At 49.4% G+C, this 16010-nt stretch overlaps 1 protein-coding gene across 1 annotated transcript in view; it reads right to left on the reverse strand.

Annotated features, from left to right (window-relative positions):
* The window catches only part of ufc1 (ubiquitin-fold modifier conjugating enzyme 1), a 41678-nt gene extending 26637 nt beyond the window's left edge, over positions 1-15041 (reverse strand). Inside the window, exons 1-2 of the mRNA XM_070869121.1 lie at positions 14880-15041; positions 3377-3444 (exon numbers count right to left, since the gene is read on the reverse strand). Of these exons, the coding sequence (XP_070725222.1) occupies positions 3377-3444; positions 14880-15002 (191 nt within the window). The 5' untranslated portion in view covers positions 15003-15041. The remainder of the gene's footprint in view (positions 1-3376; positions 3445-14879) is intronic.
* Between the last annotated feature and the right edge of the window lie 969 nt (positions 15042-16010).

A 16010-nucleotide genomic window follows, 5' to 3' on the forward strand; every position in this document is an offset into this window, starting at 1 on the left:
GAAGCCAGGTCGTTGATTGCAGTGCGGGCAGGCACAGCAGGAGGGGCAAAGGAGCGGCGAGAATTTGTAGAGGGAAGTGACCGGGGTCCATATAAGATTTCTAAATCTCTCTGGACTTACATTTGACAGTGAGACGATTCTTTCAAAACAATTGGCACAGTTTATTAAAAACATACACACATGCATATTATTAACAGTGATCAGTTATCTTATAACAGAGCTACAATTACTTCCCTTTGGATGGCTGGTTTGAATACGCGGCTTGCCGTTTCAGCTTGTCCTAGAAGGAATATCTCGTGCTGCGTGTTCCCAAGAGAGAGAGCGAAAGGTTGCTGCAGGGTCCTTTATACTGCTAAAGTTCATTGTTCCTCAGAAAGCCTCACGATTGGACCTTGGTTCCGGGGCAGTTCCTGTTTGGCCCTGTTCACATATGTGGCTGTTTTGGACCTGCCCACCCACCTCTGGATTAGATTATGCAAAAATGTTTTCCAATGAAGACAAAGGATAAAAGCTGTGTGGCATCTGTGGGGGGGCTTTCGTTTAGATTCCTTTTGTTTTAACACAGACGGGTCTTCCCGTATAATCTACACTTTTAACATTTATACATACGCAGAATCAATTAATAAACAAACACTTTTATTCTGACGCCTAGGACAGGCGTGAGTTTGGGGCCAGAAGAGGCGTTGAGCATACAATACAAAACAAAACATTAATTTATAATATCCCAACAATTGGCACGTTTGGCAATTTGTCAACTCCTCTCCCCCCTCCCCATTTTTTTTCTATTTGTTACCGAGACCAAACTTCGAATCTTCAGAGGACAACAGAATGAGATTCTGCTCATTAAATGGGCAAAGGAAAAGATACTAACACAGAGAGTAGCTGAACCTCTCTCTCTCTGTCTATCTTACACACCCCACTCATTCCCTGCCAAGGCGCTCGGAAATACTGCCGCCATTATCTCTTCCCAAAATGGGAAAATAAATAAGAACGTAAAAAAATAGGAGTAGGCCACATGGCCCCTCGAGCCTGCTCCACCATTCAATACGATCATGGCTGATCCGATCATGGACTCAGCTCCACTTCCCCGCCCGCTCCCCATAACCCTTCACTCCCTCATTGTTCAAAAATCTGTCTATCTCCACCTCAAATATATTCAATGACCCAGCCTCCACAGCTCTCTGGGGCAGAGAATTCCACAGATTTACAACCCTCTGAGAGAAGAAATTCCTCCTCATCGCCGTTCTAAATGGGTGACCTCTTATTCAGAAACTATGTCCCCTAGTTCTAGTCTCCCCCACGAGGGGAAACATCCTCTCTGCATCTACCTTGTCGAGCCCCCTCAGTATCTTATATGTTTCAATAAGATCACCTCTCATTCTTCTAAACTCCAATGAGTAGAGGCTCAACCTGCTCACCCTTTCTTCATAAGACAACCTCTTCATCTCAGGAATCAACCTAGTAAACCTTCTCTGAACTGCCTCCAATACAAGTATATCCCTCCTTAAATGGAGGCCAAACCTGCATGCAGTACTCCAGGTGTGGCCTTACCAAGACCCTGTACAATTGTAGCAAGACTTCCTTGCTTTTATACTCTATCCCCCTTGCAATAAAGGCCAACATCCATTGGCCTTCCTGATCACTTGGTGTACCTGCATGCTAACTTTTTGTTAACTTGCTGTACCTGCATGCTAACTTTTTGTTAACTTGCTGTATCTGCATACTAACTTTTTGCTAACTTGCTGTACCTGCATGCTAACTTTTTGTTAACTTGCTGTATCTGCATACTAACTTTTTGCTAACTTGCTGTACCTGCATGCTAACTTTTTGTTAACTTGCTGTACCTGCATGCTAACTTTTTGTTAACTTGCTGTACCTGCATGCTAACTTTCGCACATACTGTCCATAACCGTCCCATCTCCAGAGCCCAGTCCCACTGCTCGGAGATTGAAGCTCTCCTGGGTGCTCACCACAAGGACTGCAATGGTTCGAGGCGGAAGCAGAGAGTTGCTGAGATTTCTCACTGAGCAGAAGGACCAGCCTAACCCTTTGGACCTTCCTGACGTGCGAGTGCCAGACACAGCACCGTTACAGATAGGCTGGCTCTCAGAGAACATAAGAAATAGGAGCAGGAGTCGGCCATTCGGCCCCTCGAGCCTGCTCTGCCATTTAATAAGATCATGGCTGATCTGATCATGGACTCAGCTCCACTTCCCATAACCCCTTATTGGTTAAGAAACTGTCTATCTCCGTCTTAAATTTATTCATTGTCCCGACTTCCACAGCTCTCTGAGGCAGCGAATTCCACAGATTTACAACCCTCTGAGAGAAGAAATTCCTCCTCATCTCAGAATAAGGGGCCGCCCATTTAAAACTAAGACCATGCCCCCTAGTTCTAGTCTCCCCCATCAGTGGAGACATCCTCTCTGCATCCACCTTGTCAAGCCCCTTCATAATCTTATACGTTTCGATAAGATCGCCTCTCATTCTTCTGAATTCCAATGAGTAGAGGCCCAACCTCCTCAACCTTTCCTCATAAGTCAACCCCCTCATCCCCGGAATCAACCGAGTGAACCTTCTCTGAACTGCCTCCAGAGCAAGTATATCCTTTCGTAAATATGGAAACCAAAACTGCACACAGTACTCCAGGTGTGGCCTCACCAATACCCTGTATAACTGGAGCAAGATTTCCCTGCTTTTATACTCCATCCCCTTTGCAATAAAGGCTAAGATTGGACAGGTTAGATGCAGGAAGAATGTTCCCGATGTTGGGGAAGTCCAGAACCAGGGGTCACAGTCTAAGGATAAGCCATTTAGGACCGAGATGAGGAGAAACTTCTTCACTCAGAGAGTGGTGAACCTGTGGAATTCTCTACCACAGAGAGTTGTTGAGGCCAGTTCACTGGATATATTCAAAAGGGAGTTAGATGTGGCCCTTACGTCTAAAGGGATCAAGGGGTATGGAGAGAAAGCAGGAAAGGGGTACTGAGGGAATGATCAGCCATGATCTTATTGAATGGTGGTGCAGGCTTGAAGGGCTAAATGGCCTACTCCTGCACCTATTTCAAAGGTTTCTATGTTTCTGTTCCATTGGCCTTCCTGATCACTTGCTGTACCTGCATACTAACCTTTTGTGTTTCATGCACAAGTACCCCCAGGTCCCGCTGTACTGCGGCACTTTGTAATCTTTCTCCATTTAAATAATAACTTGCTCTTTGATTTTTTTTTTCTGCCAAAAGTGCATGACCTCACACTTTCCGACATTATACTCCACCTGCCAAATGTTTGCCCACTCACTCAGCCTGTCTGTGGCCTTTTTCAGATTTTGTGTCCCCCTCACACAGAAGCGGCGTGGGGGACATTTCTATCGACTCACCGTGTTCCGTCTTTGTTGGACTCGAGTCTGAACCAGTCGTTGTCTGCCTGCTTGTTATTTTCCACGTACTGCAGTGAAAAGAGAACAAATGTAAAGGAGGAGCTGCAAATAACACGAATACAGTGTTTCACACCTCTGGTTTGCTCCCGTGTCCTGAAGGGCAGACTCCAGATCTTCATTTACATGTCAAACTATGCAAACCCGTTCTAAAATCACTGGAATATTGTGCCCAATGTGGGCCACCGTCATGTCAAGGCCACGGAAGATGGTGGATGCAGAAACCCTCAGCGCTTAAAGTGCAGTAACCTGCAGGGTTACGGACCTAGAGCTGGTAATTGGGATTAGACTGGATGACCTTTTGTTGGCTGCTGTAGATATAATGGTAAGTACTGCAGGGAATCGAATACGGCCAGGGTGATCTCCGGGACTAGTGTCGATCGCCTGGATGGGTCGGAGAGGAATTTTCACAGATTTTTCCCCCCCCAATTGACCTGGTTTTTGCCTCTCCCAGGAGATCACGTGGCTCCGGTTGGGGTGGAGTGTAGAATGTTTCAGTACAAGGGGTGTTGCAGTTGTGTGAGGCGGACTGGTTGGGCTGGGTGCTCTTTGCCTTTCCGTCATTGTTCATGGGTTTATATGTAACCTTCAGGGCTGCTGACCGAGGGCCGTGCGGCTCTTTGTCGGCCGGCGTGGATACGATGGGCCGGAATGGCCTCCTTCTGCGCTGCAAATTTCTATGTTTCTATGGAGAGGGTCCACAGGAGATTGACCAGAATGGTCCTGGGGATGAGGGACTTCAGTGACGGGAGAGACTAGAGAAGCTGGGATTGTTCTCCTTAGAGCAGAGAAGGGTAAGGGCAGATTTAATCGAGGGGGTCAGAATTATGAACGATTTTGACAGTCAATGAGGAGAAGCTCTTCCCTGTAGCAGGAGGGTCGGTAATTACAGGAAACTACACAATCAGTTCCTATGGACTGGAGGGTAGCTAATGTAACCCCACTTTTTAAAAAAGGAGAGAGAGAGAAAACGGGTAATTATAGACCGGTTAGCCTGACATCAGTAGCAGGGAAAATGTTGGAATGAATTATTAAAGATGTAATAGCAGCGCATTTGGAAAGCAGTGACAGGATCGGTCCAAGTCAGCATGGATTTATGAAAGGGAAATCATGCTTGACAAATCTTCTAGAGTTTTTTGAGGATGTAACTGGTCGAGTGGACAAGGGAGAACCAGTGGATGTGGTGTATTTGGACTTTCAAAAGGCTTTTGACAAGGTCCCACACAAGATATTGGTGTGCAAAATCAAAGCACATGGTATTGGGGGTAATGTACTGACGTGGATAGAGAACTGGTTGGCAGACAGGAAGCAGAGAGTCGGGATAAACGGGTCCTTTTCAGAATGGCAGGCAGTGACTAGTGGAGTGCCACAGGGCTCAGTGCTGGGACCCCAGCTATTTACAATATACATTAATGATTAAGATGAAGGAATTGAATGTAATATCTCCAAGTTTGCAGATAACACTAAGCTGGGTGGCGGTGTGAGCTGTAAGGAGGACGCTAAGAGGCTGCAGAGTGACTTGGACAGGTTAGGTGAGTGGGCAAATGCATGGCAGATGCAGTATAATGTGGATAAATGTGAGGTTATCCACTTTGGTGGCAAAAACACGAAGGCAGAATATTATCTGAATGGTGACAGATTAGGAACAGGGGAGGTGCATCAAGATCTGGGTGTCATGGTACATCAGTCATTGAAAGTTGGCCATGCAGGTACAGCAGGAGGTGAAGAAGGCAAATGGCATGCTGGCCTTCATAGCGAGAGGATTTGAGTATAGGAGCAGGGAGGTCTTACTGCAGTTGTACAGGGCCTTGGTGAGGCGTCACCTGGAGTATTGTGTACAGTTTTGGTCTCCTAATCTGAGGAAGGACGTTCTTGCTATTGAGGGAGTGCAGCGAAGGTTCACCAGACTGATTCCCGGGATAGCGGGACTGACCTATGAGGAGAGACTGGATCAACTGGGCCTTTATACACTGGAGATTAGAAGGATGAGAGGGGATCTCATAGAAACATATAAAATTCTGACGGGATTGGACAGGTTAGATGCGGGAAGACTGTTCCCGATGTTGGGAAAGCCCAGAACCAGGTGTCACAGTCTAAGGATAAGGGGTAAGCCATTTAGGACCGAGATGAGGAGAAACTTCTTCACTCAGAGAATTGTGAACCTGTGGAATTCTTTACCACAGAAAGCAGAAAGTTGTTGAGGCCAGTTCGTTAGATATATTCAAAAGGGAGATAGATGTGACCCTTATGGCTAAAGGGATCAATGGGTATGGAGAGAAAGCAGGAATGGGGTACTGAAGTTGCATGATCAGCCATGATCTTATTGAATGGTGGTGCAGGCTCGAAGGGCCGAATAGCCTACTCTTGCAACTATTTTCTATGTTTCCATGAAACAGATTTAAGATAATCAGCAAAAGAGCCACCTTATTGGCACTCACTTAACCGGCTATATCCCCTTGCCTCGTCCTCACAGCTTACATTCCCACCTGCCTTTCAATCGGCAACAAACTTAGATACAATGCACTTGGCCCCTTCATGTCGGTCACGGAGATAGACTGTAAGTAGCTGATTGTATGGGCACACTGCTTACTGGTCTCAGTCTGTGATCTGTAAGCTGAGCACAGAGGAGCATGGATCTTGAACCAAGTGTGGAGAACAACTCGATTGAATCTCTCTATTAAATCTCCCCTTAACCTTCTCTGCTCTAAGGGGAACAACCCCAGTTTCGCCATATCAATGAGTTGGACGTGGGTGTACAGGGCACAATTTCAAAATCTGCAGATGACACAAAACTTGGACATATAGTGAACAGTGAGGAGGATAGTGATAGACTTCAAGAGGGCATAGACAGGCTGGTGAAATGGGCGGACATGTGGCAGATGAAATTTAACGCCGAAAAGTGCGAAGTGATACATTTTGGTAGAACGAATGAGCAGAGGACATATAAACGAAAGGGTACAATCCTGAAGGGGGTGCACGAACAGGGAGACCTGCAAGTATGTGTGCACAAATCGTTGAAGGTGGCAGGGCAGGTTGAGAAAGCTTACAGGATCCTGGGTTTCATAAATACTTGGGGGTCCTTGTGCATGAAACACAAAAAGATAGTATGCAGGTACAGCAAGTGATCAGGAAGGCCAATGGTATCTTGGCCTTTATTGCAAAGGGGATGGAGTATAAAAGCAGGGAAGTCTTGCTATAGCTGTACAAGGTATTGGTGAGGCCACACCTGGAGTACTGCGTACAGTTTTGGTTTCCATATTTACGAAAGGATATACTTGCTTTGGAGGCAGTTCAGAGAAGGTTCACTCGGTTGATTCCGGGGATGAGGGGGTTGACTTATGAGGAAAGGTTGAGGAGGTTGGGCCTCTACTCATTGGAGTTCAGAAGAATGAGAGGTGATCTTATGGAAACGTATAAGATTATGAGGGGGCTTGACAAGGTGGATGCAGAGAGGATGTTCCCACTGATGGGGGAGACTAGAACTAGGGGGCATGGTCTTAGAATAAGGGGCCGTCCATTTAAAACTGAGATGAGGAGGAATTTCTTCTCTCAGAGGGTTGTAAATCTGTGGAATTCGCTGCCTCAGAGAGCTGTGGAAGCTGGGACATTGAATATATTTAAGATAGAAATAGACAGTTTCTTAACCGATAAGGGGGCGGGCAGGGAAGTGGAGCTGAGTCCATGATCGGATCAGCCATGATCGTATTAAATGATCACAGACTCGAGGGGCCGAATGGCCGACTCCTGCTCCTAGTTCTTATGTTCTTATGATCTATGGGCCATTTTTGCTGAAACGTGTAAAGTGGGACCGCATCATCGGCCATTCATCGCCGGCCCAACTTTCGGCACACACGAATGTGCTGCATCGCCTGAAAAAGGCTCTCGCCCAAAATAAAAAGCCGAAAGTAGCACTCAAAAAAATGGCCGATCGTCCGGCGATCCTGAAAAATAAAAAGTCACTAAGTCCGGAACATCGCCCGTTTTTTTGGCGATAGCGATCGGAGTGGAAAGTCTAGCCCATAGAGTACGAAAATTTGGAAATTATGAACCACCTGTATAAAACACTGGTTCGGTCCCAACTGGAGTGTTGTGTCCAATTCTGGGCACCGCACTTTAGGAAGGATGTGAAGGCCTTAAGAGAGCATGCAGAAATTTTTGACCAGAATGATTCCAGGGATGAGGGACTTCAGTTTCGGGGAGAGATTGAAGAAGCTGGGTTTGTTCTCCTTGGAGCAGAGAAGGTTGAGAGGAGATTTGATCGAGGTGTTCAAAATCATGAGGGGTTCGAGACAGAGTAGGTAGAGAGAAATTGAAGGGAAAAAAATTGCGGGGCTACGGGGAAAGGGCGGGAGAGTGGGACTCGCTGAGAGTCGGAACGGGCTCGACAGGCCAAATGGCCTTCCGTGCTGTAACCATTCTATAATCTACCCTATCGAACAACTCATTTTGAAGATCTCGACCAGCTCTCGAGAGAATAGAGCCCGAGCATGTCTAGCCTTCCCTGAGACATATAACCTCTCAGTTACGGGAACAGTCTGGTACATTTTCCTCCACTTTCACCAGTGCCTCTATATCCTTTTTAGAATATATATTTTACAGTGTCTGCTGTGTCTCAGTGGACAGCACTCTCGCCTCTGGAGTCAGAAGGTTGTGGGTTCAAATCCCACTCCAGCACGTGAGCACAGAAATCTAGGCTGACACTCCCACTGAGGGAGCGCCGCACTGTCGGAGGGGCAGTACTGAGGGAGCGCCGCACTGTCGGAGGGGCAGTACTGAGGGAGCGCCGCACTGTCGGAGGGGCAGTACTGAGGGAGTGCCGCACTGTCGGAGGGGCAGTACTGAGGGAGCGCCGCATTGTCGGAGGGGCAGTACTGAGGGAGTGCCGCACTGTCGGAGGGGCAGTACTGAGGGAGTGCCGCACTGTCGGAGGGGCAGTACTGAGGGAGCGCCGCACTGTCGGAGGGGCGGTACTGAGGGAGCGCCGCACTGTCGGAGGGGCGGTACTGAGGGAGCGCCGCACTGTCGGAGGGGCGGTACTGAGGGAGCGCCGCACTGTCGGAGGGGCAGTACTGAGGGAGCCCCGCACTGTCGGAGGGGCAGTACTGAGGGAGCGCCGCACTGTCGGAGGGGCGGTACTGAGGGAGCGCCGCACTGTCGGAGGGGCGGTACTGAGGGAGTGCCGCACTGTCGGAGGGGCAGTACTGAGGGAGCCCCGCACTGTCGGAGGGGCAATACTGAGGGAGTGCCGCACTGTCGGAGGGGCAGTACTGAGGGAGCCCCGCACTGTCGGAGGGGCGGTACTGAGGGAGCGCCGCACTGTCGGGGGGGCGGTATTGAGGGAGCGCCGCACTGTCGGAGGGGCAATACTGAGGGAGCGCCGCACTGTCGGAGGGGCGGTACTGAGGGAGCGCCGCACTGTCGGAGGGACGGTACTGAGGGAGTGCCGCACTGTCAGAGGGGCAGTACTGAGGGAGCGCCGCACTGTCGGAGGGGCGGTACTGAGGGAGCGCCGCACTGTCGGAGGGGCAGTACTGAGGGAGCCCCGCACTGTCGGAGGGGCAGTACTGAGGGAGCGCCGCACTGTCGGAGGGGCGGTACTGAGGGAGCGCCGCACTGTCGGGGGGGCGGTATTGAGGGAGCGCCGCACTGTCGGAGGGGCAATACTGAGGGAGCGCCGCACTGTCGGAGGGGCGGTACTGAGGGAGCGCCGCACTGTCGGAGGGGCGGTACTGAGGGAGCCCCGCACTGTCGGAGGGACAATACTGAGGGAGCCCCGCACTGTCGGAGGTGCCAACTTTCGGATGCGAAGTTAAACCGAGGCCCCGTCTGCCCTCTCGGGCGGATGTAAAAGATCCCACAGCCACTATTTCGAAAAAGATCAAGGCAAGTTCTCCCCGGTGTCCTGGGCCCAATATTTATCCCTCAATCAACATCACTAAAACAGACGATCTGGGTCATTATCACTGTGCTAATTGTGGGAGCTTGCTGTGCGCAAATTGGCGTTTCCCACAGTACAACAGTGAGCGCACTTCAAAAAGTACGGAATTGGCTGTAAATCGCTTGGAGCTGTCCAGTGGTCATGAAAGGCGCTAGATAAATCCAAGTCTTTGTTTTTCTTTTTATGGTTCTATGTAATTTGAGGAGCGCAGACATCTCGGGTGGTGGGGGGAGGTGAGGGTCCAGAGATCGGGGATTTGTAAACAAGTAATCCTATGATTCCAGCAGCCCAACACCACGGTCAGTGACACAGTGCAGCGCTTCAGTCCCCTGAGGAAAAGAGTGTTTGATGACCAGGATCTCAAACCCGGCATCAAGCTCGTGATCTACAGAGCAGTGGTGATAGTCGCCCTCCTGTATGTTGCAGAGACATGCAGCAGGCACCTCAAACCAATGGAGAAGTACCTCCAGCTCTGCCTCTGCAAAACCCTGTGAATCCATTGGCAGGATTGGCGCACCAACGATAGTGTTCTCTCTCAGGCCAACATCCCCAGCATCGAGGCGTTGGCCACGCGGAATGCCAAGCGGCGACAGCGGAAGGAACACATGACAACCTAAGCACGCCACCCACCCGTCCCTCCAACCACTGGCCTGTCCCACTTGTGGCAGAGACTCGAGATCCCGCATCGGTCTCATCAGTCACCTGAGAACATAAGAACATAAGAAATAGGAGCAGGAGTCGGCCATTCGGCCCCTCGAGCCTGCTCCGCCACTCAATAAGATCATGGCTGATCCGATCATGGACTCAGCTCCACTTCCCCGCCCGCTCCCCATAACCCTTCACTCCCTTATCGTTCAAAATTCTGTCTATCTCCGCCTTAAATATATTCAATGACCCAGCCCCCACAGCTCTCTGGGGCAGAGAATTCCACAGATTCACAACCCTCAGAGAAGAAATTTCTCATCTCAGTTTTAAATAGGCGACCCCTTATTCTTAGACTATGTCCCCGAGTTTTAGTTTCCTCTACAAGTGGAAATAGAAACATAGAAAATAGGTGCAGGAGTAGGCCATTCGGCCCTTCGAGCCTGCACCGCCATTCAATGAGTTCATGGCTGAACATGCAACTTCAGTACCCCATTCCTGCTTTCTCGCCATACCCCTTGATCCCCCGAGTAGTAAGGACTACATCTAGCTCCTTTTTGAATATATTTAGTGAATTGGCCTCAACAACTTTCTGTGGTAGCGAATTCCACAGGTTCACCACTCTCTGGGTGAAGAAGTTTCTCCTCATCTCGGTCCTGAATGTTCTACCCCTTATCCTTAGACTGTGACCCCTGGTTCTGGACTTCCCCAACATCGGGAACATTCTTCCTGCATCTAACCTGTCTAAACCCGTCAGAATTTTAAACGTTTCTATGAGATCCCCTCTCATTCTTCTGAACTCCAGTGAATACAAGCCCAGTTGATCCAGTCTTTCTTGATATGTCAGTCCCGCCATCCCGGGAATCGGTCTGGTGAACCTTCGCTGCACTCTCCCTCAATAGCAAGAATGTCCTTCCTCAAGTTAGGAGACCAAAACTGTACACAATACTCCAGGTGCGGCCTCACCAAGGCCCTGTACAACTGTAGCAACACCTCCCTGCCCCTGTACTCAAATCCCCTCGCTATGAAGGCCAACATGCCATTTGCTTTCTTCACCGCCTGCTGTACCTGCATGCCAACCTTCAATGACTGATGTACCATGACACCCAGGTCTCGTTGCACCTCCCCTTTTCCTAATCTGTCACCAATCAGATAATAGTCTGTCTTTCTGTTTTTACAACCAAAGTGGATAACCTCACATTTATCCACATTATACTTCATCTGACATGCATTTGCCCACTCACCTAACCTATCCAAGTCACTCTGCAGCCTCATAGCATCCTCCTCGCAGCTCACACTGCCACCCAACTTAGTGTCATCTGCAAATTTGGAGATACTACATTTAATCCCCTCGTCTCAATCATTAATGTACAGTGTAAACAGCTGGGGCCCCAGCACAGAACCTTGCGGTACCCCACTAGTCACTGCCTGCCATTCTGAAAAGTACCCATTTATTCCTACTCTTTGCTTCCTGTCTGACAACCAGTTCTCAATCCACGTCAGCACACTACCCCCAATCCCATTTGCTTTAACTTTGCACATTAATCTCTTGTGTGGGAACTTGTCGAAAGCCTTCTGAAAGTCCAAATATACCACATCAACTGGTTCTCGCTTGTCCACTCTGCTGGAAACATCCTCAAAAAATTCCAGAAGATTTGTCAAGCATGATTTCCCTTTCACAAATCCATGCTGACTTGGACCTATCATGTAACCTCTTTCCAAATGCGCTGCTATGACATCCTTAATAATTGATTCCATCATTTTACCCACTACTGAGGTCAGGCTGACCGGTCTATAATTCCCTGTTTTCTCTCTCCCTCCTTTTTTAAAAAGTGGGGTTACATTGGCTACCCTCCACTCCATAGGAACTGATCCAGAGTCAATGGAATGTTGGAAAATGACTGTCAATGCATCCGCTATTTCCAAGGCCACCTCCTTAAGTACTCTGGGATGCAGACCATCAGGCCCTGGGGATTTATTGGCCTTCAATCCCATCAATTTCCCGACTCATAAGGATTTCCCTCAGTTCCTCCTCCTTACTAGACCCTCTGACCCCTTTTATATCCGGAAGGTTGTTTGTGTCCTCCTTAGTGAATACCGAACCAAAGTACTTATTCAATTGGTCTGCTATTTCTTTGTTCCCCGTTATGACTTCCCCTGATTCTGACTGCAGGGGACCTACGTTTGTCTTTATTAACCTTTATCTCTTTACATATCTATAGAAGCTCTTGCAGTCTGTCTTAATGTTCCCTGCAAGCTTCTTCTCGTACTCTATTTTCCCTGCCCTAATCAAACCCTTTGTCCTCCTCTGCTGAGTTCTAAATTTCTCCAAGTCCCAGACTTCGCTGCTATTTCTGGCCAATTTGTATGCCACTTCCTTGGCTTTAATACTATCCCTGATTTCCCTTGATAGCCACGATACCCTTTTTTATTTTTACGCCAGACAGGAATGTACAATTGTTGTAGTTCATCCATGCGGTCTCTAAATGTCTGCCATTGCCCATCCACAGTCAACCCCTTAAGTATCATTCACCAATCTATCCTAGCCAATTCACGCCTCATACCTTCAAAGTTACCCTTCTTTAAGTTCTGGACCATGGTCTCTGAATTAACTGTTTCATTCTCCATCCTAATGCAGAATTCCACCATATTATGGTCACTCTTCCCCAAGGGGCCTCGCACAACGAGATTGCTAATTAATCCTCTCTCATTACACAACACCCAGTCTAAGATGGCCTCCTCCCTAGTTGGTTCCTTGACATATTGGTCTAGAAAACCATCCCTTATGCACTCCAGGAAATCCTCCTCCACTGTATTGCTTCCAGTTTGGTTAGCCCAATCTATATGCATATTAAAGTCACCCATGATAACTGCTGCACCTTTATTGCATGCACCCCTAATTTCCTGTTTGTTGCCCTCCCCAACATCACTACTACTGTTTGGAGGTCTGTATACAACTCCCACTAGTGTCTTCTGCCCTTTGGTATTCCGTAGCTCCACCCACACCGATTCCACATCAATCTCCTCTCTGCAACCACCTTGTCAAGTCCCCTCATTATCTTTTGAGTTTCAATAAGATCACCTCTCATTCTTCTTAATTCCAATGAGTAGAGGCCCAACCTCCTCAACCTTTCCTCATAAGTCAACCCCCTCATCTCCGGAACCAACCGAGTAAACCTTCTCTGAACTGCCTCCAAAGCAAGTATATCCTTTCGTAAATATGGAAACCAAAACTGTACGCAGTACTCCAGGTGTGGCCTCACCAATACCCTGTATAACTGGAGCAAGACTTCCCTGCTTTTATACTCCATCCCCTTTGCAATAAAGGCCAAGATACCATTGGCCTTCCTGATCACTTGCTGTACCTGCATACTAACCTTTTGTGTTTCAGGCACAAGTACCCCCAGGTCCCGCTGTACTGCGGCACTTTGCAATCTTTCTCCATTTAAATAATAATTTGATCTTCGATTTTTTTTCTGCCAAAGTGCATGACCTCACACTTTACAACATTATACTCCATCTGCCAAATTTTTGCCCACTCACTGAGCCTGTCTGTGTTCTTTTAAGATTTTTTATGTCCTCCTCACACATTGCTTTTACTCCCATCTTTGTATCATCAGCAAACTTGGCTACGTTACACTCAGTCCCTTCTTCCAAGTCGCTAATATAGATTGTAAATAGTTGGGGTCCCAGCACTGATCCCTGCAGCACCCCACTAGTTACTGGTTGCCAACCCGAGAATGAACGATTTATCCCGACTCTCTGTTTTCTGTTAATTCGCCAATCCTCTATCCATGCTAATATATTACCCCCAACCCCGTGAACTTTTATCTTGTGCAGTAACCTTTTATGTGACACCTTGTCAAATGCCTTCTGGAAGTCCAAATACACCACATCCACTGGTTCCCCCTTATCCGTTCTGCTCCTTACATCCTCAATGAACTCATATTAGTGTCGAAGCAAGACATCCTCGACTCTGGAGGAAATGGCTAAAAAGGAGAAAAAGATGCCCAGGAGAGATGAGGTGGAGTGATGGAGATGCTGGCTTTCATAGCGAGAGGATTTGAGTATAAGAGCAGGGAGGTCTTACTGCAGTTGGACAGGGCCTTAGTGAGGCCACACCTGGAATATTGTGCACAGTTTTGGTCTCCTAATCTGAGGAAGGACATTCTTGCTATTTTGGGAGCGCAGCGAAGATTCACCAGACTGATTCCCGGGATGGCTGGACGGACATATGAGGAGAGACTGGATCGACTAGGCTTATATTCACTGGAGTTTAGAAGGATGAGAGGGGATCTCATAGAAACATATAAAATTCTGACGGGATTGGACAGGTTAGATGCAGGAAGAATGTTCCCGATGTTGGGGAAGTCCAGAACCAGGGATCACAGTCTAAGGATAAGGGGTAAGCCATTTAGGACCGAGATGAGGAGAAACTTCTTCACCCAGAGAATTGTGAACCTGTGGAATTCTCGACCACAGAAAGTTGTTGAGGCCAATTCGTTAGATATATTCAAAAGGGAGTTAGATGTGGCCCTTACAGCTAAAGGGATCAAGGGGTATGGAGAGAAAGCAGGAAAGGGGTACTGAAGTGAATGATCAGCCATGATCTTATTGAATGGCGGTGCAGGCTCGAAGGGCCGAATGGCCTACTCCTGCACCTATTTTCTGTGCTGGGGGGAAATAATTCCAAAACCGGAAGCGAGCACCCGGACACAAAGGAGTGTGCCACCAGTGTGAATCCGCTCTATGGAGCGAGGACCGGAAGTTGTCCGCGGGGAGGGGTTTGGCCGTGACACGGAGGCCGGTTCCCGGCGGGGGAGACGCGGAGCCGGGGCGGCCATTGCCGCTTTTTTTGGCCTTTACCTTGATCAGCGCCTGGTACTCCTCCTTGAGCCGCTCCCGCCAGCGCTCGCCGTCCCGCGGGCCGGCCTGGGCCCGCAGCAGCGGGATGCCGCTCAGGGCGCGGCGCGTCGCATCGTCCGCCATCTTCTCTGCGCCTGGACCGTGGCCGGCGGGGCGGCGTGCGCATGCGCCGGGCTCTGGCGGTCTCGCCGGAAGTGCAGCGCCCTCCGGCCGGAAGTGGCGCGCCAGGGATGCTGGGGGATGTAGTCTTTGCCCCCCCCTCCAGCACCATGCTGGGCCTTTGGGACATCCCAGGAGGTGGAGAGATGTTCTCCAACTCTCTTCCCCCTCCCTCCTCATTTTGTCGAAAGAAAGACGTGCATTTATATGGCACCTTTTGCGACCATTGGAAGCGCAGTCACTGTTGCAGTGTGGGAAATGCGGCAGCCAATTTGCGCACAGCAAGCTCCCACAAGCATCAAAGAAACTTACAGCGCAGAAGTAGGCCATTTTGGCCCGTGCCGGCCGACAAAGAGCCGCACGGCCCTCGGTCAGCAACACTGAAGGTTACATATCATCATCATCATCACAGGCAGTCCCTCGGAGTCGAGGAAGACTTGCTTCCACTCCTAACGTGAGTCCTCAGGTGGCTGAATAGTCCAATACGGGAGCCGCAGTCCCTGTCACAGGTGGGACAGACAGTGGTTGAGGGAAGGGGAGGGTGGGACTGGTTTGCCGCACGCTCCTTCCGCTGCCTGCGCTTGGTTTCTGCACGCTCTCGGCGACGAGACTCGAGGTGCTCAGCGCCCCTCCCGGATGCACTTCCTCCACTTAGGGCGGACTGGTCTTTGGGCCCAGGGACTCCCAGGTGTCGGTGGGGATGTTGCACTTTATCAGGGAGGCTTTGAGGGTGGTCCCTGTAACGTTTCCTCTGCCCACCTTTGGCTCACTTGCCGTGAAGGAGTTCCGAGTAGAGCGCTTGTTTTGGGAGTCTCGTGTCGGGGCATGCGGACAATGTGGCCCTGCCCAGCGGAGCTGGTCGAGTGTGGTCAGTGCTTCGATGCTGGGGATGTTGGGCCTGGTCGAGGACGCTAACGTTGGTGCGTCTGTCCTCCCGGGGGATTTGTAGGATCTTGCGGAGACATCGTTGGT

The sequence above is a fragment of the Pristiophorus japonicus genome, chromosome 32 (genome assembly GCF_044704955.1).
Source record: "Pristiophorus japonicus isolate sPriJap1 chromosome 32, sPriJap1.hap1, whole genome shotgun sequence".
In the NCBI taxonomy this organism is placed as follows: Eukaryota; Metazoa; Chordata; class Chondrichthyes; family Pristiophoridae; genus Pristiophorus; species Pristiophorus japonicus.